The sequence below is a fragment of the Diabrotica undecimpunctata genome, chromosome 10 (genome assembly GCF_040954645.1).
Source record: "Diabrotica undecimpunctata isolate CICGRU chromosome 10, icDiaUnde3, whole genome shotgun sequence".
Lineage (NCBI taxonomy): Eukaryota > Metazoa > Arthropoda > Insecta > Coleoptera > Chrysomelidae > Diabrotica > Diabrotica undecimpunctata.
Genome location: NC_092812.1, coordinates 51,845,657 through 51,868,967, shown reverse-complemented (window position 1 = coordinate 51,868,967; position 23,311 = coordinate 51,845,657). Strand labels below are relative to the sequence as shown.

The 23,311-nt window shown below is 32.4% G+C and overlaps 1 protein-coding gene across 1 annotated transcript; it reads right to left on the bottom strand.

Annotated features, from left to right (window-relative positions):
- Nucleotides 1-420: 420 nt before the first annotated feature.
- Nucleotides 421-22,779, bottom strand: Ca-Ma2d (Ca[2+] channel Muscle-specific alpha2/delta subunit). The gene is made up of 19 exons (XM_072546101.1): nt 22,399-22,779; nt 22,262-22,343; nt 22,099-22,209; nt 20,480-20,720; nt 20,294-20,425; nt 20,102-20,233; nt 15,547-15,794; nt 14,057-14,273; nt 12,586-12,722; nt 11,940-12,119; nt 11,375-11,449; nt 10,784-11,163; nt 10,244-10,603; nt 9,192-9,450; nt 6,512-6,754; nt 6,059-6,224; nt 5,234-5,360; nt 2,102-2,327; nt 421-557 (listed from the first exon to the last, which is right to left on the bottom strand). Exons 1-19 carry the CDS (start codon nt 22,485-22,487, stop codon nt 468-470), a joined length of 3,495 nt encoding a protein of 1,164 aa, XP_072402202.1. The 5' UTR covers nt 22,488-22,779; the 3' UTR covers nt 421-467.
- Nucleotides 22,780-23,311: the final 532 nt, after the last annotated feature.

The window sequence follows — 23,311 nt, the reverse complement described above, 5'->3', positions numbered from 1 at the left end:
GTCTAGGTGTACATGTTTTGAGCCACTAAATATCAGGGTAAAAACCCGTTAAAATTTATCTATTACAATTTGGTTTACATTATTTGGTATTATATTTTATGATGCTAGAGTTACCAGTGGATATGGTAACATGGCGACGTACCATATACCGTGTTCCTTAGTTTATATATATATATATATATATATATATATATATATATATATATATATATATACATATATATATTATCGTGTCGTATAGGGTAAACTACTTGCATTTTTTTGTATACATGTATATAAATATTTACGAGATATTAGATATTTTATGTATACATGGCATTTCTATAGAAATAATTTGTTTTTTTTTCCTTATTCTCTTATACCTTACTAAACATTTAACCAATTTTCCTCTATGAGCATAAACAAAATAAAAATAAAAAATATATAATTAGAAATTTTATTTTTTAATTATTTCTTGCGTAACATTTTTACAATATTTTAATTAAAATTAAAAGTAATAAAATAACTGAAGTTGTTCGAGTAGGGGCTGCTCTTCCGCAGTCTATTATTTCTTTTTCCTAAAAGATAGAAAATATTTGATTTTGTACAGTGGGTGATCAAATTATTCGAGTCATCAGGTAAAATGCAACTTCTTATTTATAACTAATCTGCAAAATATGTGTTTGGCTATATTCGTAATTCTTATATTGTCACTCTTATTAAAATTAAAACGTAGTCGACAAGAATTGGGTCTTGACAAGAAAATGTTTAAAAAATATTATGTCTTAAGCCTAGTGACTATTATAATCGTTATTCTGGAGGGGTCGCAAATAATGATCCATAAGCGATCTAGCCCCCTAGCGATCTTTATATACAATACAACAATCATTTTTAAACAATGATTTCCTTTAAATATTAAAAAAAGTTTTATTTTACTATGTGTCTCTAATAATATTATCCTCCACTGTATATTGACAATAGCAAAAAACGGTAAAATAATACAATAAAAGTAAAATAATCACTGTATTTGTATTTAGAAAGACATCTTAGCTGTAAATAAGTAAAATCAAGCAAAAATAATGCTCATCAGTGCTGCAGAAATAATTCAGAAAAAAAAAATTGGCTCTAGCCATGTTATTGCTGGAGTAACACTGAAGAACTGTTCCAAAAATAATATTTGACTGTCTGTCTCAACTCAAATATTCTTTCTTGGTTAATTATTGTGGTAGGTAAAACTGAAAAAGTGGCCATCAGTCTATTGCATATTTTGAGTGATCAAAGTGTGTGAAAAATGACCGGGAGAATAGCAAAAATGCAAAGAATGGAAATCGAAATTTGGGATTTGATCAAATAAGGTTGTACACGGAATAATACAAAGAGAAATAAAAATGGAATGTTCTACTACTCCGAGTGAGATGAAATTTTTTACAAACGCATAGTGTGACCTTAAGGCACAAGTAATCACCAATTCCGTCACGAATTTTTGCATCAAGTAATGTTATTACAAATAAAACATAAGTGGAGAGATTGACTATTTTACAGAAATCTGCACTAACCGAAAACAAATATGGTGAACATATGAACTTGCAGCCAACTTGCAGTCAATAGTGAAATCGCAATTAACAACTAACCAAAATATATTACAAACAGAATAATGAGACAAAAACAAAGTAATGAGAAATTTTTTATATAAAAATTGGAGGATAAAAAGTGAAAGATTTAGTTGGAAATCACAAAATGAGAGTCAAAAACGTAAAAAGTGATACATCTAAGCAAGAAGTGATATATAATATAAAACAAATAAAACTAAAAAGCAAGTTCGGATAAGCTTATAAAAGATTTGATAAATCTATTTAAAAATAGATTTGGACGATAGATTTGGAAAGGATATTTGGCTTGTCACAAGAGAACATGAGTTAATAATAATAGAAAAGAGTACTCTCAAGTTAAGAGCATTTCATTACTTATAGCTTATAGAGCTTATATATATATATATATATATATATATATATATATATATATATATATATATATATGTGTGTGTGTGTGTGTGTGTGTGTGTGTGTGTGTGTCTGTGTGTGTATAAAACTTTAATAGGTTTTAAATATTAGTGATAGGTTACCAGAGGATGGTCATTATAACAACCAGTTAGTCTTCGTCTTGACAACGTATTCAGGAATAACTTTTGGCATGGTAGTAACGTATAATTAATAAAATCATATTCAAAATTGGCTTCTTCAGTAATTCTTATAGGTTCTGTAGTATAGGTTTCATAATTCTGTGGTAGGGATTTATTTATTGCAACAAAAATTAAGTTGCTGTAAGGTATTCTTTTAACATAGTAATTTCTGAAACAAAAATAGTTAGTTAGTTAGTTTCTTCCTACGTAGATCCAATAAATTAGTCACAAGCAAAAAAAGAACGCATAGGAGCAGCCAACTAACTCGCGCCCAACAGTTAATCCTAGTTACTTCGAATTAAAAAGATTCTGTACCGATTATAAACTGATAAAATCTATCCAAATCAACTTTACATAAAAACCAAGCAATATATTTTGAAAATATCTTGGTATCTCCAAATTCTAAACTGCGGGTAAGGACACATGTGAAAATAAAACGGGAAATACTCATCAATAAGTTTAAAAAAAAATATTTTATATATATATATATATATATATATATATATATATATATATATATATATATGAAATGTTCGGATAAATTTCCGCGGTCAGGTAAATGAAAATTGCTAAATTCTCGGGAAGAACTACGTTGAGAATTTGAAACTCGACGTTTCGGCACTCATTTTGGAGCCATTATCAAGAGGGATACGGTTCCGTTCGAGTTCGGGGTCTCAATCTGCCTACTCCTCTTACTCGTGACGTACCAGTATCTTGTTCTGTAGAGATACAAGAACCATCAAACAGCAATGAGATTTCAATCTGCCTACTCCTCTGTGTCGAGTAACACTGTCACTGTTAGGTTAGGCTAGATGAAGAAAATCTACTGTAATTAAAAATACGGTACAACCTCGTTAATCCGGACCTCGTTCATCCGGAAGTCCGGATTAGTCCGGAATGAAAAAATAATTTTGTCAATTGTATGTATGTATGTAATGCGATTCCCGGTCACTAATTTGTTGCCTTGAGTGATCGGGCGGTTTAGGGTAGGGACACGCTGGAAAGAGAAAGTCGAGGAGCAGTAACCGCCGCACTCCCATCCCCCTTCACCGGCGGCCGGCACGGAAACTCACCAAGGCCAGGTGGCGCGGCAAAGGCTTCGCCTATTGTCAATGACAGTGACAACGGACGACCCGAGTCGCGGACACAAAGACAGTCAGTCAGTCTGTCAGGTGCTAGCCACTGGAAGACATCGTTCTGCTATCGTACTGTACGGTGTATATTTTATAACACTATGATCGGATATTCGTGTGTTACCGTGTGCGTGTGTAAGTTGAAATGGCGTCGAAACGGAAACGAAATGTGCTTACAGTGGATAAAAAGTTAGATGCGTTGAACCGAATCGACAGGGGCGAACTTGCTGCAGAGCTCGGTGTGGGGACATCAACTGTGTCAGACTGGAAAAAAAAATCGGAAAAATATTGAAGACTTTTGATTCAAGATAATATCTAAAGACAGTTTACAGGGTAGAGGAACTATCAAAAAGGCTAAAGCTAAACGAGGCATTATTTATGTGGTATAGTGCTCAGCGAGAACGTGGTGTCCCTATTTCTGGGCCGATTTTGTCTGAGAAAGCGACAAACTTTAACAAAAAATTACCAAATCCAGATCCAGATTTTACAGCTAGCCAGGGATGGCTAGAGCGGTTCAAAAATCGACATGGCATCCGACAATTATCCGTTATTGGCAAAAGCCTTTCTAGTGATCAGGCAGGCAGTAAACGAAGTAAAGACAAATTTCAACAAATTATTTCTTTTGAGAGCCTGTCACCTGGCCAAATTTACAATGCGGACGAAACAGGACTGTTTTACCGAGCAAAACTTTGGCTTCTAAAGTTGAGGAATCAGCCAAGGGTTACAAAAAAAGTAAGGATCGGTTAACTGCTATGGCTTGTAGCAATGCTTCTGGAAACCATAAACTTCCACTAGTGATAATTGGGAAGTCAAAAAATCCCCGTGCACTTAAAAATGTAAATCGCGCATCTCTGCCTGTAGTGTATCAAAATCAAAAAAGTGCGTGGATGAACAGCTTTATTTTTAAACAATAGTTTTTTGAGAATTTCGTCCCTGAAGTAAAAAAATTCCTCAGAGAAAACAAACTGCCCGAAAAAGCGATTTTGTTTCTCGACAATGCACCATCTCATCCTGCAGAAGAAGATCTCATAAACGGGGATATTAAAGTTAAATTTCTCCCCCCAAATATGACTGCAATTTTGCAACCTATGGATCAGGGTATCTTGGAAACTGTCAAGCGTGTTTATCGCAGGGAACTCTTAAGCAAAGTTATTGAAGAAGGCGAACAGAGCCTGATTGATTTGTTAAAGCGTATAAACGTCAAAGACGTGATCTACATGCTTGCAGACGCTTGGGATCATGTAAAAAAAATCACTCTTTAAAAGTCTTGGAAAAAATTGTGGCCAAACATATGCCTTATAATGAATGCTGGCACTTCACACACAAGTGAATCAGATGAAACCACTGTTAATGCAGAGAAATTATTAGGCATGTTTGCAAGAATTGATGGTTGTTCCGATGTTGATATCGACGACGTTAATGATTGGTTATCAGACAACAACGAGGGAGGTTATGATGTCATGACAGATGACGAAATAATTGCAGCGTGTACATCTACTCAGGAAGCAGACGACAGCGAGGGCGAGGCGGAGGGAGACATCGCACGGCCAGAGATGACACACGCGGACGCGGCGTCACAGCTGAACAACATCATGACGTATTTGAAGCAACAGCAAGACACCACCCCAGCTGAACTAATGATGGTGAAACGTTTAGGTGATCGTGCCGCATTGAAACGTCACACAAAATTAAAACAAAGGAAGATCAATGACTTTTTTGTAAATAAAAACTAATGCTCACGTAAATCATATAGGGTGTAAATATAATAAGTTATCATTTCATATGTAGTTTTATTAACCTTATTATATTTCCGGATTATCCGGATTTTCGATTTATCGGATCACTTCCGGTCCCAGTTAGTCCGGTTAAATGAGGTTATACTGTATGTATAAAATAAATATCTATTATATACTGGCATTTAGTAAAATAAAATTTTAATTACCTTCCACCTTCGTTGGCAATTTCTCCGTTAAAATTTGTAAGGAATAATTCCTGTTGTAAAATGAATAGATTCAATTCTGTTTCACAAGCATAGTAGTTGTTTTGAGATTCATCAAATTCAGGTTCATCTAAATCACAAAATTAACATTATTAAAAGAGACGTTCAAAAAATATATTTTATTTAATTGTTATTAACCACTGACGTTGATAACAGCCACTGTTTAGGTATTATGCCGGTAAGTTTGACTGTCATTGAGTTCATCTTATTAAAGTGTCTACTACTTAAGTAAATTTCTAACGCCCCTAAATAGTCTGAAACATTTTTTAGAGCCAGTATATTTTTTGAAATTGTTTTACATGCTTGGTAATAGAAAACATAACCCTTATCCAACAATTATCCAATATTATACAAAAAATATATTCAGCTTGTTCGTATGATTTTTAGAAGTTCAGTGGCATTTTCGTCTCTGACGACTGGAGTATATGTTGCTTCTCCACTCCAGGATTTATAAAGACTACTTTATAAAGTTAATGCATAATTGCAAGCTTTGTTACAACGCAAGAACTGTAAAAAATTATTCGCTAATAATTAGGTAGGTACACTTGAAAAACTTTAATAATTTAATCCAATTGTACAATGCATGCGAAGATTGACACTACCATATATTTGAGTTTAGATGTGAAGACTCAATTATTTACAAATAATCGTAAATTTTATCGTTTTAACAAAAAAATCCATTTTGGTCCCATTCAAGCTCTAATTATTATTGGATTACCTAATGTATTAAAGATGAATTTGATCTAAATATTTAAAAAATTTACATACCTTCTTCGTCAGGTGTATCTGCATCTGTTTCATTTCCCATTCCATAATCTAAGTAATCTTGGGCAAAAGTAAACATTGTAGAAAAAGAACTAAAATTAATATCTACTAGAGAATATAAAAAATTCCAAATGAACCAGTTATATAGTGAATGCACATATCCTACGGTCTGAAAGAGGTAAAACAAAATTAGTTGTTACTCTGTAGCTATTTATCTAAATACAACACTAAATAATCGAAAAGAAGGACTGTGAAAAGTCACAAGTCAAGGAAGCAAAGGTTTGAATATGTCGTTGTTTTTAAAAATTCAATGTTATACATCTAGGCCAAACCAATCGGTGAATCCAAAATAATTTTCCGTTCGTAATTTCGATTCAGTTTCAGCCCTAGGCCAACGTTATCTCAACACATATCTCCATAATTTATTTTAGAAATTCTAGAACGAGAGTCACTTACTGTTTGAATAGTATTTGCTGCAGAATCTGTTCGGTTTTCTTTTCTGCAAAAAGCTTGATAGTCATACATAGTAGCCTGTTTAAATATTCCAACTCTTAACATGGATCCCATAATATCACCTTCGATTTTTCCAAAAAATAGCCCTGCTCTATCATCGTATTCTGCTACAATAATGTATCCAGAACTGTCAACTATATAACAATCCAAGTTATCATTGCATCTACTACAATGTGTGCATTGGTTCTGTAAAGTAAGACCAAATAAATAACATAAAAATAGATTTGAATAAAACTTTATACAGGGTTTCCAATTAAGTTAGCACCATATGGGAAACTTTTTTATTTTTAATTTTATGAAAATAGTTTTTCTTTTTGAATGATTCAAAATCTAGAATACAATCATCAGGTGTTAAATTTTTTAGTGCGCGGTTTGTCAAAAACCGTGTATATGACTAAAAAAATTTAATATCTGATGATTGTATTTTCAGTTTTTTTTTAAGTTTACCATATGACTTAATTGGACACTCTGTAGAATATTACATTTATTTTACAGTACAGAAGCAGATAAGCAAAACTTAACGTCAACTTTATAGCCATTTAGGAGTTCTGAATATTTAAACATATAATAAAATAAATAAACTACAAATCGATACTCTTCTAATAGAATTTCCCAAATGCTACATAACCTTTCTACTCCAATCGTCAGAGACGAAAATGCCACTGAACCTCTAAAAAACATACGAACAAGCTGAATTTTGTAGAGAATATTAATTTTGAGACCCCAAAAAAGATGCCAAAAAGTTTACCACTTCTACTCCCGTGCTTCCCCCCCTCACAGAGTGGTAAAAATGCAAAAAAAATCGATTTACCAAGAATTTATACGCCGTAGAAAAAAAAAGTTTTTAATAAAAAATGTAGCTGAGAAAATTTTAAACAAAAATGTTAGCACTTTTTGTGTAGAATGGATTGTTCTCTCACAAACAACGCTTGAAGCGACCGTCGATTTTGAATGTCAGTTGCGCGCTCGAACTCAATGTTCAATTACATTTGTATCAGCTCGACGGTAAAAATTTGATATCTTTTAATTCAAGTGTCCTATCGACAAAAATCAAGATGCATTTTAAAGGTAAAGAGAGCAGCTTTCGTAGGCAATTATTGTACTTTGCCGCAAATAAACCCAGATTTTATAAAGATGTTATACATTATATCCCTTTCATTGACTGGCCACTATGAAGTTTCGATTACTAGAGCCTAACCTTTAAAGCCAATACTTAGCATGAAATCTTAGTTTTGAGTTTTAGCAACAAATGTAAGACATTTGAAATATGCTTAAAAACGCTGGATTTAAACTTTCACATAACAAACGATCTAAAAAGTTTAAAACTTTTTTTCTCAATTACACTAGTACTTTTTTCAAAAGGACCAAACTTCTGCTATAAACTACATCCAAAATCTTGATTGAGGCATTTCCCGTGACGTGCGATTGTTTGTAATGTAAAACATTAAATTCTGCGTTTTTTATTCATATTTCAAATAATGACTCATATTCGTTGCCACCAATCAAAATTGAAAGTTTATGTCATAGGTTTTTAAGATTGATCTCTAAGAATGCAAATTTTACTACGACTTGTCAATGAAAGTGATCAATTCTATTGATCTCACGAGATTCGTAAAAAATGGCAAAAATCGCGCCTCGTTTATTTATTTAACACCTTCATAAAAACTGAGTTTATTCGTGGCAAAATAAATAATCTGCATACGAAAGCTGCACTCTTTACCTTTAAAACCCATCTTAATTTTTGTCGATAGGACACTTGGATCAAAAGATATCGAATTTGTACCCTCGAGCTGATACAAATTTTATTGAACATTGATTTCGTGCGCGCAACTGACATTCAAAATTGACGGTCGTTTCAAGCGTTGTTTTTGAGAGAACGGTTCGTTCTACACAAAAAGTGCTAATTAACATTTTTGTTTAAAATTGTCTCAGCTACATTTTTTATTTGAAATATTTTTTTCTACGGCATACAGATTCTTGGTAAATCGATTATTTTGCGTTGTTACCTCCCTACGAGGGGGGTTTTAGGGCGAAGCCCGGGCGTAAAGTGGTTAACTATTTTGCATCTTTTTGGGGTCTCAAAGTTAATATTCTCGGCAAAATTCAGCTTAATCGTATGATTTTTAGGGATCAACTCTCTGAAAACTGGGCTATTCTCTTCCCATTCTGCAAGCTTTTAAAAATCTAATACCAAATGCCTATCCTCAAATTTATTTTTTACCCACTCCTCAAAACACAAAGAGGAATAATTTTCACTTATTTAAAAATTTCAAATTTACAACACGAGTCTCAACAAATACATATTTGCTAGAGAACTTAACGCAATTTGAAAAAAAAAAGTTGAAAAAATACATATCGAATAATTTTATAATTTTACACATATAGTTGTAGCTTTTATGTATGCTGTCCTCTCGTCGATATCTTCATAATGCAATAGGTTTATATTGGCAGCTTTATCTGGATGTAAACAGTGTATTTTGTAGTCATTAAATCTAACAATCGTTTAGTAAAATAGGCTGCAATATGACAAAATATTGATGATTTTGATTCCGCCTCTTCCTCTCAATAAAACTATTATAATAAGGTACGCTCGATTAGTATCAATTTAAAACCTGATACTCACCGATAACTTATTTGATACTTCTTGAAATTTGGTTTGTAACTTAGATTGGGAAAACTGAAAACCAACCACGGATCCAGGTGTTTTATGGCCTTTTTCAGATGGAAATATAGCAAAACTACCTGTTACTATTCTGTTACTATCCTTTATACCAGCATCAAACGGTACCGAGTACACAAAAGATTCGTCATATTGTCGTTGGATCACTGCATTTTTATACCATTGTTCATTAATAGCATATGGATGAAGGTCCCCAAACTCTCTTAAACATATTTGCAGATAAAAATACATTATCTATGGATTATTACTATTTGAAGATCACCTACTGTACAAATTTGAAAGTCTATTATAATCAAAATGAATTAAGAAGATGACTTAAGTGGAACATTTGAATCAGATACTATGTAATGGGATATTGTAATAATACCCTTATGTAGAAAGTATAACAAAATTTGCTCTATTACATGCAAATGTTGCCGTAGCCCCAACCTAACTTAATCGTTCTTTTAATGTGTTCAGTTTTATATAAATTGTTTTAACAAAGTTTGAACAAAGTAGATGTCTCGACTAACTTTTTGCCAACCAATCCTTACAAGAAAGATATGATTTATCAACAAGAATATCGATTAATTTAATGGGCGGTTTCATAAAGAATGTCGAAAATTTCATTGTCAAGTCAAATGTTCTCGATTGATACAACAAGTAACAAGACGAAACACAATATCGCAAAAGATATGAAAATAGCTAAGTTATTTAAAAATTGTAATGATAAAATGATGATAGATAAACTGTTGAAGAATGATATATTGAATGGTTCAAACCCTGGCCAGAAAACAAAAAGGCTAACGTAGTAGTTAAAATCTACATGGATATGGATATGATATTAGACATATGGATGAGCAATACGGCAAGAGATGGGACATGCGGGTGGGTGTTCTCACTCCATAAAAAAAAATCGGGGAAAACGCGGAATATAATATAATGAACTTTTTATATAGTGAAACTAAAAGTATTTAATATTAAGCTTTGAATGAGCGTCACAAAGTTGTACCTACTTGTTTTGTCCTTTGGTATTATCATTTTTGTCTTCATCAAAAATGTAATCCCATCTGGTAAGTCCACTCATAGTTGCAACAAATCTAAGCGAAGCATTATATCTTTCGAAAAGAGGTTGTTCCCTTGGTTTAAACTGCCATTTTTCTTTAAAAATCTCATGCGTTATTCTAGCATCGAAGATAAGTCTTTGTACCAAATGCATATCGCAATAATAGTCATCTTCCTTTAGTAGTTCTACTTTATCCTCATACTGACTTTCCCAACGAAAGGGTCCATACATTTTGGCCAAAAAGTGAAGTAGTTCTTTTTCTGGTGTTGGAAATTCGTGACCTTCCAGATAATGATATTTACAGTATACCCTAAAATATAGTTATGATGATTTATGCAGAAAACACTGACTGAACAACGATTAGTATAGTTTCGCTCTGTCATAATTCTGTATAGATAAAGTTAAATCGAAAATATATAAACATGTGTATATGAACTCATAAAATGGTGTGCTATACAAATATATATATATATATATACACTGCACTTACCATTTGGGGTTAATTTTCCACTTTCCTGTAAAGAAGGAGGTCAAATTTTCACCAGTATATTTATTCCTCATAATTTCATCCTCTACCTCTAGCGAATACATCCCATACCCATGTGGAATGGCAATTCCTAGGGTGAACGGTGTCTTGTCGATTGGTGTGTAATAGTAATCATATTTTGCTTCAAATACTCTTTTCATATTGTCGTAATGGTACCTTACAGTTATGTTATGTAAACTTCCTGTCCGGCCATCGACCAAGGCTTGCCTTAATTCCAGAACACTATCTGTAATTTTTCTAGGCAGAGTCACCTCGTCGTCAACGTGGTGTTCCACTTGTGTTAAGTCTACACTATTGTAGTTGAATTTCAGTACTCCTGCATGCTTTTATAAGACAATAAATTTCAAACAAAGGATGTCAGTAAGGCATTTTATGTTAATATGAATTAAAATATAAAATACTAATAAGACTTTGAAGAAAAGAATATAAATTAATTATATTTGTAAATAATTAAGATGTATCTTATGTTGCTGTAACTTGTGTAAATCAATAATATTCATTTAACACTTGTTTATTTATTTAAAATTATCTTACCATAGGACGTAAATCAGGATGCATTAGAAGATATCCATTATTACTAACAATAAAAGCATAACCATTGACACCAATCTAAAAAGAAGAAGAGAAATTAATTTACACTTTTTTAAAACACCATGATAAAAGAACCAATTGATGATGTGGAATTATATAGTATATACAACCTATAGATTGTAAGCGTCAGAAGATGGAGGTAAGTTGCCAGGAATCGACAGGAGTGGCGACTTCTTTGTGACCAGGCCAAGCTCCACAACGGATTGTCGAGCCACTTATGATGATGATGATGATGATGAAGTTATGAGAAATAATGATAGATATGATTTCCTTCCGTTGGTTACTAAACGAAAAATATTTGGTAAGTGAGGTCCAGAAAATCGCACCACAACTCCAGAAATTGGTTGAATATGACGAATTCACTTCTTGACCACAAGAAGAAGATCTAGGATCGGTAAATATTCTTCTTAAAAACAGGGAGAACCTGGTGGTTTACTTCGAATGTTACTATAAATATTTAACTTAAAGTATTATCTCTATATTTTTTTTACTTTAGAAATAAGAATACCTTATAGGGAACTGTAATCCTTTCAAATTCATCAATTGGTACGTCCGTAGCAGCAACTCCTAAAAGGTAAGCCGTTGTAGTATCATTCATTTTATTCGTTTTTGTGTCATAACATGGTATGGCCACTGAAGTTAACAGTCTATAGGGTTCTACAACAGTGATATCCTTTTTGCTGTCATACTGAAAAAATAATAAAACATTTCAAACTTTATTTGGTCAGTATTTTTAACAGTTTTGGAATAAAATATACGACTGAAAATTTCAAGTAGAAATTTAAGGTAAAATTATGAAAACTAAATGGTAAACATCATCATCATTGGCTTTACATAGTGAGTCTCGGTCTGCACCAGGATCAGCTTCTATTCCTTTCTATTCTTCGTCTTGGTTTACTCTTAAGTCTTCTTCCACTAGGTCTTTAAATCGTGCTCTGGACCGCCTATATAGTTCACTATATATAGTGAACTATAAAGGCGGTAAAACTCAAAATTATAGCTCCTGTTCCATAATCAGTTTTATTGCGTATATACTTCGTTTTACTAGTATAAACCTGCATTATTAACCCTTATAGAACCATTTTTTTGTTGCTGGTACATTTTAAAAAACCTAAAAATACAAAGGTATTATTCACAATATTTTAAGTGCTTACTGTTACATCTGCATAAGCGTGAGTCCAAGATACAGGGTGATCTTCTCCTTGCAACACTAATGGCCGTGCAATAACACTCACATATTGAATTACAGAAACACTGACTTGTTCTAAACTTCGCACAGGAGTATAAAAACCTAAAAAATATAAGTAGATAAGAAAAAATATATTTAAATATATTTATTAAAAATATAAAAAAATATATTTAGCATTTTAATATCTCTTATTTTAAAAGTTTTTATTAAAAGTTGTTTTAGACAAATGAATAGTAGAGTAGTCAACACATTTCTAAAAACTTATTTACAAAACTTCTTTAAATAGTCAAAAACAACATTTCTTGGACGCATCATAAATTAAGACTTTTTTGATAAAAGAAACGTTTGTAATAGCAATAAGATCACATGAAGTAGTATCAACTCGACCCAATGTGCAAATGTGGCAGAGACGGAATTGACAGTAGTCAATAGGGATGAACAAATCAACAACTGTGATACACAGTGTTTTAGCATAAGAACAAACTCCTGAAGAAGTAAGTTTTAAAAATATTCACGTTCATAAGGACCCTGTAGCATGCAGAAAATTCCTTGAAAACTATCTTATATTCAAGTATAAAATTATCCAGTACGTCTCTGGGCCAAGTATTAAATATTTCTCCAATTTTGTGTTTACAAAAACTTCTTTGAGATGCATTCACAAGAACTGGCAGTAAAATAATTCAAATAGTACGTCTTAGTTCTGCAATTCAGAAAAGCAAGCATGATTCAAGGTCAGATGCCGTGACCTTGAACCAGAATTGTGGGTTTGTTTCAGGATTGGAAGATGGCCTATTGAAGACAGACGTGTTTTAGTTGAGTCGGTCAAAACACACCAAATTTGTGAGAAAACGTGATTATACTCAAAGTAATGTGTCTGCTAAAGTAAGAGTAATCACTGTTTTTTGTTGTATGCCGTATCTGATCTGAGATATTTGTTAAACGGCGTGTATAACAAATTTGAAATATGACCACGATGTCCAGTTTCCTGTTTTTTTAAGAAGCCCAGTCGAAGTTTGCGTCAAGTCCCAAAGGAAGAGCCTTTTTCCTTTATCCAGCAAGACAAGGATCCTTCGAAGCGGCGTCCTTATTTTAAATAGCTAGAGGTCCTTCTTGTTTTTGTTTTGTTACCCATTTGTCTAGGAGATTCATGTAAGTACCCATTTGTTTCATTTTTTTGTAGTTATCCCAATCCAATCCCCTTGTTTCATTTACTTATCCACGACCCCAGCTCTCCAAATAAACCCTGAGTGCCGTTCGCATAAGTTTCGATTTATTTTGCTTGCCCTATCTCCACCTCCAGTAACTTCTGTCCCAATTTTCAACCCCCCATAATAATACCCTATGTGGTAGGCAAAATATTTAGTTACAACCCTAGCTATTGGCCTTGTATTTTATTATATAGATTAATAGTTTATGTTTCCATGTCGAAAACTTACCTCTGTTTTCGCAGCACGTGTCTTTCATTTCTTGGGGATTTGTCACTTCTTTTCCGACCAAATATCCAAATATTCTGACAGGTATATTGGTGTCATTGTGCAGACGATTGTATTTGGTAACTATGTCAGTAATGTCCTCGTTTATTCCATCAGTAATAATCATTATTGCTTGGTTGCAATTACTATTTTCATCGGTACAATTTCTTCTTATTCTGTACTAAAATTGGATTGAATTAGTCATCAGGTGCAATGCTGAAAATTTATATATGATACTTGATTGTTTTTAAATGCGTATTTGTATAGTGCAACAACCCATTATTGACCAGCCTCCTATTTATAGATCACTAAACATTTAATTTTTTTTAACCATTAAAATCTATTTAAATTTTCCAATTTTTTCCAAAAAAAAAATTTTGAAAAAAATTTCCATAGATATTTTAGGCTGTAGTAAACTGAATTATCATTTTTGTTGTATTGTATTTTTAATATCCTTTTAATAAAACAATTTTTATGAATTATGAATATGGGAAAAATTTGCTGACTTCATTTAGATTTACACATTGAATAATAAAATATTCATATCGGCCCGTTTTTATAGTTTACTGGATTATTCTCGTTGATTAATGTTTATTTTAAACTATATTCATTAATACAGTAGCGCACCTAGAATTTGCCTCGGGGGGGGGGGGGTTTAGTTGGCCACCGAATTTTTTTTTATTATGTTACCTCCATTTTGAGTCCTTAAAGTGTGTGAGTAACAGTGTCAGAATAGGGTCCTGGGGGGGGGTTAACCCCCAAACTCCCCCTGGGTGCGCCACTGCATTAATAAATCTCGGAAATATAAATTGAATCGTCATTTTATTTTGCTTATCTATAAATAGGACACTGAACATATGCACAAGTCGTTGTAATTTTTAAGTTTTACATTTGTTTATTGCGGTTTGTATAAAAAGTTTTATATTTTATCATATAACAGCGGTTTGACACCAGACCAATTGCCACGCGTAGCCCATGACCGAGATAAATATAATAGTGGTATTAAGCATGGCAATTGCTGGCTTCCATAGCGACATCTATTGCAAATCTATAATTTTGCCGTATCCACAACTTCAAAAAACTGCATGAAACATAGAGCTAAATAGTTTTCAAAAGTTTGCATATGTTTTAAAATTTCTTAGTAAAAATTCGTATTCAATTAATAGTTAATATCATATTAAATTCAACAAAAAAAATAAACAATTTGAATTATATTGTGGATTATATGATGAATAAATCGCTCATTGAAATCAAAAAAGTTTACTTACTTTTTTTTCTCACAAAAAGTTGTTAGGTATCTGACAACCAAATGTCAGGTTTGTGTTAGAAACAAAAATGGCGTGACTTTCTAAGGCCGATTAATAGAATTTTTATATAAATTATAGGGCATAAGAAGTACGATAAGAAGAAGAATTTATAAAGAATTAATAACATAATAATACTTAAAAACTTACTGAAGCTAGTAGCTTGAACGCAACCTCCAGAGCTTGGGTAACCTGTGTCTTTCCCTCAGGTTGTAATTTTTCAACGGCATCTCTGAAAATTCTTATATTCTCTTCTGTAGCTTGTACAAGCATATTTTCAAAACATGGGATAGTGTAATTGGTTGTTAATGTATAATTTAATACATTGACATAATCATTGTTCGATAAGGTATCCAGAATAGCGAAAGCTGTGAGTGAGCCTATATGGTGAGGCATACCTTAAACATAATAGATAGAATATATATTTACATTTTATTTCAATTATCTTCTTTTCTGAATGTACAATTGATAGACTTATAAATTTATTATGAATGCGTTTATGACGAAATGAGCAAAATAAAAACAGAAAGAACATGCATTGTCTCAATTTAATAAAAAGGTATAGTAGAATTAGTGGAAGAGAGCTATAAGGAAAAACAAAAATATAAAATATTAATACACATTTTTTTTTAATTATAAACCCAATCAACATTAATATTATACAAGTATATGCTCCAGAAGCCGATAAACCCGATACTGAGACTGAACAATTCTATAGAGCAGCGGTTCCTAAATGGTGGTCAGAGGCACAGGGGTTCCGTGTCCGTCGGACAGTTAAATAAAACATTCGTATAAAAAGACTCATAACTACATCTAATTACTAATTACTTTTCTCTAAATCCCGGTATGGTGCGCTGCAAACATCTTAAACCATTTGGTTGAGTGGTGAAGGCATGGTGAAGGTAAGCCACCGGCTACCTACCCTTGAGAAGTGCTATGGAACTTATAAAAGTGCTGGCGCTGCGGCACGTGTAGTTATAAATGTGTTCATGTTATTGGTGTAATGTAAAGAAAATAGGTTACAGTGATATTAATTTTTCTTGTCTTAATTTGGAATTTTCGATCTTTGCTCTCGCTTAAAATATTTTTAAGCACACTGAAATCAAATGCAAATGATTAATTGATGTTCTTACTTATTTTTATCAAGTACCGAATGTATAATTTTGTAACTAATCAAGATTTAGGAACCGATTAAAATAACTGTCGTGTGCATCATGATATTTTATTAAATTAAGGTTTTCCTTTTTGTTTCAGTTTATAATAATGATAATTGGCTCAAAACGGGACGGCTTGCAAGTAGCAAAAGTGTTCAATCACATTTAGCAGCAGAGTCTACAGAAAACATTTCATAAAAAGTCGTTACTGGTTGTTCTGTAAGGAAGTTTTATTTACTTAACCTATTTAATACAGTTTTACCAATGACCACTTTTACTTTTCATTTAATATATTTGTTGTTTATTATTTATAAAGTATATTTATTGTTGTTGCTGGTTATTTATCAATGTCGTTTGCTGATCATTAACAATTTATTACAGAGTACGGAAGTAAATACGCAAGACCCTAGTGCTGGACAAGACCGACAAAATACACCGACCAACAAAAAGGCTGAATCTAAGGAGAGAACTATTTCAAAAAAGAGAAAATATGATGAATCCTACTTCGGATTCCTTCGGATTTATTCCTGTGGGAATTGCTAAGAATCCAGATGGATAATGCGTTATTTGCAGTAAAATTATGTACAATAGCTCTCTTGTACCTGCAAAGTTTAAACGACATCTTGACACCAACCATCCGCAACTGAAAGATAAAAGTGTAAGCTTTTTTGAAAGACACAAAGAAGTACAAGTATGGCTGCTTTACAGAGATATGTTAAAATAGATAATGAAAACGAAACACAAGCATCATTCCTGCTAAGTTACAGAATTGCTCGTGCTGGTAAACCACACACGATTGCAGAGAATTTAATCAAACCATGTATTGCAGATATCGTCAGTTGCGTACTCGGAGAAGATGCAGCAGTTCAGTGTTCCAATAACATCATATCTGATCGAATTCATAAGATTTCAGACCACATTGAAGATGAATTAATCTGTAGGTTGAAAGACAGTGAGATGTTTGCTTTACAACTTGACGAAAGTACAGATGTCGCTGGGTTATCAATACTGCTTTTTTTCGTGAGATACCCCTTCGAAGGATCAATTGAAGAATATTTGTTTCTCTGTGCACCCTTAAAGACCAACACAATAGGAGAAGAAATTTTTAAAGTCATTGATAATTATATGACTAAACACCATATTGACTGGAACAAAAGGGCCGGCAAAAGAAAAGGAACTGTAACAAGAATAATGAATATTGCACCCAATTGTAGTAGCAGTTACTGCGTTCTGCATCGCCATACCCTTGTCGAAAAAAAAATTCCATCGGCTTTAAAGAAAGTTCTCGATCAAGCCGTACAAATTGTTAACTACGTTAAATCACGTCCACTCCAGTCGAGGCTTTTTAAAAAAGTGTGTAAAGAAGTAGAAAGTCAGCATCAATCACTTTTGCTACACACGGAAGTAAGAGGGCTTTCAAAAGGAAAAGTTTTATCAAGATTATTTGAATTGCGCAACGAGCTTACGATATTCTTTGCTGAACAACCCATTTCTGTATCTATTAGTACGCTTGTTGAACTATTGCTTGATGAGCAATGGTTGATGATATTGGCTTCATTAGCTGATATATTCGATAAACTCGACGTATTCTGCCAGTCCCTACAAGGAAGAACAGTAACTACATTTGCAGTAAAAGACAAAATATCGTCCCTTAAAAACAAAATTTGCTTGTGGATAGAATGTGTGGAACAAAAAAATTACCAATGTTTTACTCTTTAAAATAACTTCTTGGAAGAGAATGAGTTAGGAGTAACCTCATATGTGGAAAAAACGTAATTGAACATTTAATTAACCTCGAAAAATCCTTGAAAGATTATTTTCCGGTGAAGTTACAGGATATCGACTGGGTTCAGAATCCATTCACAAAACATACCAAGCCATTGATGCCAGAGTATGAGAATTTGATCGACATTAAGTGTTCATCCCTTCTAAAACAAAAATTTGAATCACAAGATTTTAATCTGAATGACTTTTGGATTGCACTTAAAGATGAATACCTCGCAATCGTTGAGAAAGCTATCATGGTTCTATTTCCTTTTGTGACGACTTACCGATGCGAGTAAAACAAGTTCAGAAATAGGCTAAATGCAGCTCCGGATCTTCGTATTCAATTGTCAGACATTAAGCCTAATTTTAATACTATTATAAGAAAGTGTGTGAAAAAACTTCATTCTTCACATTGAAATAGCTATAGTTACTTACTTAATTGTATTTATCTTTGTATAATAAATCTTTTGTATTCCTTATAATATTATTTTTCATTCATAATTTCTTCCTTCTTTTACAGTCTTACATGAAAAATATTCAAACTACAAGGTAATTTAAGGAAAAAGACAGTTAAGATTTGATTCCACGTGCAGTGCGTCTGTGTATCCGCCTTATACGTATTTCGCCATAATAGGGCTCTTCAGAGACGGATATTCACAGTCACTCTAAACTTGAAAATAAATCTTTTCTGTCTTAGGAAGCAACTCTAACATGGCTTCGTATAGACTCAACTAGCGACATCTGATATTAAAATCCGTAAACTAATTTTCGAAACCAAATTTAGATTTATACTCTAATCTGTGCCTTCTAAGAATTGCAAGGCAATAAGGGAATCTAAAAATTGCATTCCACAACATATCTCCTCAACTAAGCAAAAATCCTTAACGAATTGGTTTCTAGTACTCGTACAGGGTATATTGGAATAAAAGGAAGAAGAGAATTAAGATTTGATAGAAGGTAATTTCTTTATTTATCAAAATAGGGTTCCGCCAAAAAAAAAAAATATCGTCAATTAGGGTTCCAAAAAAAAAATAAAACGTCAATTAGGGTTCCGAGACCAAAAAAATGGGAACCCCTGATATAAAGATCTACAAATTTCAATGCAGCGCACGAAAAAACATGAAATGACGATAATAATGGGAGATCTCAATGCAAAAGTGAGAAAAGACAGAGGTGAAAACATCATTAGTGAATAACGAATACTGGGACTACGAAATAAAAGACGCGACAGACCTTTAGTTCTGCCAAAAACAGAACATAATTGGTATGAATACAAGCTTGCAGATTATACACATGGAAATCGCCACAAGACAATTATGAAATTTCCATCAGAAATCAGACACATAATGATCAGATACCGAAATAGCATTATGACTACAAAAACCTTCTCCGGTGCAGATGTTTCCACCGACCACACCTTGCTTGTAGCCAAGTTTAAAAATAAACTAAAAAGAATCAAAATAAAAAAAGAAAGAACCAAAACCAGACATGAACTTACTAAAGAAATATTATACGAAGCAAAATATAACATCATATATCACATTAATAAAAAATGTCGAGAACTTAAGAATATAAATCGAGTAGAAGAGATTGTAGGCATACCGAAAAAAACACGATGATGAACTTCTCCACAAAAAAATAAAGGAACTAATTGGAAATATAAATAATAGACAGTATGGAGTACTAAAAAGCATAGATGTAGGGACCTGACAATAATTGAGAATGGAGAGGTAAAAGTATTGGAAATAATTCTAAGCTAGATACAGCCTGGATAATATACTTGCCTCTCATAGATCCGGAGTTGTCTATTAAAATAACGATATCTTTCGTACACGTAGCAGCTTCAATGAACCAGGTGCGAATTCTACAATCAAATAATTGTAACTCCATAGTTTTTTTGTCTTCCCATTTTTGTGCTGCAATAACGAAAGATAATTTATTTGATTTTTAAGATATAATAATTTACAAATTTTTACCTGGATAATGCCTCATAATCCCAGTCATACTTCCAAAATATTGCCAAGACAATGCCGGGTCGATTTTGTAATTAGAAATAAAGATACTATCTAATTTTTCTGACCACTGAATGTGAAATGCAACAGTTGGATCTAAAACGTGTATTACCCAATTGGTCAACCTATACTAAAGAAATGGTTTCTTACCTTTATCATATATATACATTGGAACGTGAACAGCACTATAATTTGTATTTACAGCAACATTATAAAAGTGAGTATCATTATTGAATGTCATCGGTCTATACAAATCTTTATTTCTCTTCAATACTTTGTACTGCGACTTAAAAGTTTCATTTCCAATGGGAGAATACTTTGAGCTGTAGTAAGTAAACGTATCGTTAGGAACAAATGATTCAGCTACTACTTCTGCAGTTTCTTGAATGACCTAAAATAAAAACAAACTGTAGCATATAAATATGTAAATTTTAAATCCAAAAAGTAGAAATCTAAGGATTTCTTGGTTGTCGAAACCAAAATCAGATTCGGATGTCTACTTTTTGGTTTTATTCTCAGATGGCGCCTTAGCGTCTTAATGAAGTTATTTCATTGGTGAGTCGTGCTATGACGAAATGCGTATAAGCGAATAACCAGAGGCACTATACGTGAAATCAAATTTTAACTGTCTTTTCTATATAAATTTTAAAATTAATCATTCAATTGGAATTTTATGACATTCAAGGTCGTATACCACATTTCCATCCTTGTGTTTTTCATCCAGAGGTCTCTTGTCCATGGTTTATCTGATTTCATCGTCCTGACCTTCCTCTGCTTCTTTTATTGTAAGCTTCCACTCGGAAACTATGCGATATAAAGTTATCATCTAGTCTCTTCCTATATAAATACTAGATACAGTATTTGATTATATTTTGCTGACTTGCTCTTAATCTCTTTTTTCCCTTTTAATGTTTTAACTTTTATTTTATTAATTTATATATTCATTATCATTAATTCTACTTCACTGAATATTTTTACATGGAATAAACCACAATGAATTGTAATTAAAATTGTATGAGTTGAAATTACAACAGCAGCAGAACAACATAAACGAAATCAGGGATACCGAATGGATGATGATTTCTGACCATATGATACCCATATAAGGGCCCAAAGTACCTTTCCAAGTATGCATATGCCCACGAGAGGGATGAGATAGAAAAAGCATATAACCCACACTGCCAAGTTATATCTTCGGTACACAATCTGGTCTAAAACTGCAAAAGGGCCGGATGTAGGAATATTCCCTGGTGGTGGAAATGTGAAATTCTATCACCCCAAGAAAAACATATCTAGAATCAATATGTTTTAAATAGAATAATCGAATGCATTAAATTTTGCGGGGCGTTTGAATTAGCTCTAAGAGGTCACGATGAAAGTTTGACATCTACGAATCTTGTTAGGAACTTCAAAAACTATTCAAAACAAACTGCTGGTTTAATGTTATATTATGTCGCTCGTGGATTAATAAGCAAAGATGTGATTGATTAGTCTCGTTATTCGCCAGATCTTAATATAATGCAAAATATTTGAAAATTCGTATAAAAAGAAATCTAAAAGCGTCAATAGAAATTTCATAAGGAGTGAAAAATGTCAAATGTGTAGAAAACATGCAGTCAAAACAAGGAGTTATTGTGAAAACTCAATATTTTTGATTTTTTATATTATAAACTTGTATTTTCTTTCGTAAACTTTATATTTATAAATTTATAAATATTATAAAATACTAAAATATAAATAAACATGCAGATACAATATAAAACAATTACCTTTATAGCACGTATTTTTCTGTTGATCATAATGGACATATTTGCTTTAATTTCAGCCATTAGACCTATAGGGTCTTTCTTTTGCACTTTGGCATTTAAAAACGTGTATTTCTAAAAGTTAAGATCTATAAATAATATAAAAAGATCTTTCCAAACAATTTACCTGTTGGATTTCTGAATATCGGGTAATTGCTTGTCCTAAAGTCCATAATTCTTTGCCGATCGTGTTAGCCCACTGGTGAACTCTAAAAAAAAGTATGTAGGTCACATGGAACATGAAGCATACAAAAAAATACATACTCTTCTCCTTGTAATGATCCTTTTGTGCCATTTAATCCTATAATCACGTAAATACAAAATATAGTACATAATATAATCTTAAAAAGCATTTTACTTTCCGTTTTAGTATTGCTACTAAATGTATTTTTGCTACTTGTTACACATCAGGAATATTACTCAAGATATTTTTAGAACTACATAGAGAAATTTGGAAAAAGCGTATCATAGATAAAGTTATTGAAAGGAACGTATTTTAACAAATCAAATATATTACTGGCAATAGACGTAAAAGTATACTAAGAGAATTGTATACATTTTCTAGAGCGAAGCTAAAAATACCATTGTATAATTAAGTTGACAGGTTAACTCCCGATAGTTTTATCATAGGAACCCTTATGGCTGGCCGGGTATTTTCAATGAAAATGTTTATAGTTAGAGAAGTTTTAAAAATATATTTGATGCTTGCAACGTTGCCAATTTTTACAGCTAATATCAGGAACTACGTTATTGGCATTATGCAACATTGTATATAGCTTGAAATTAAATGAATTGATTAGGTATAGTAGATTTCACGATTTTGCGACTATTTTGGATTAGGAATGAAAGCTTTGACTTTTACAGTCTCTTGTACAGAGAAAGTTAATAGCAAATTCTGATTATTTACTTTAGGTACATTAATTTAGAGAAATATAGAATTATTAGAAGAAAATTATAAGTTCTATTGTTTCTAAATTGTAGTGGTAAGTATTTACTGATAAAATAATAAAAATACCACTCAAAATTTTTCTTAATGAGAAAATAAAAACATAACATAGATCTATTCTCATAATCACTGTCATCGGTACCCTCAATTGGATTGTTATCTAATGATGACAATTTTAATTGCTTCGACGCCTCGATTTTCATGCATCCAACATTCTTTATGTTTATTAAC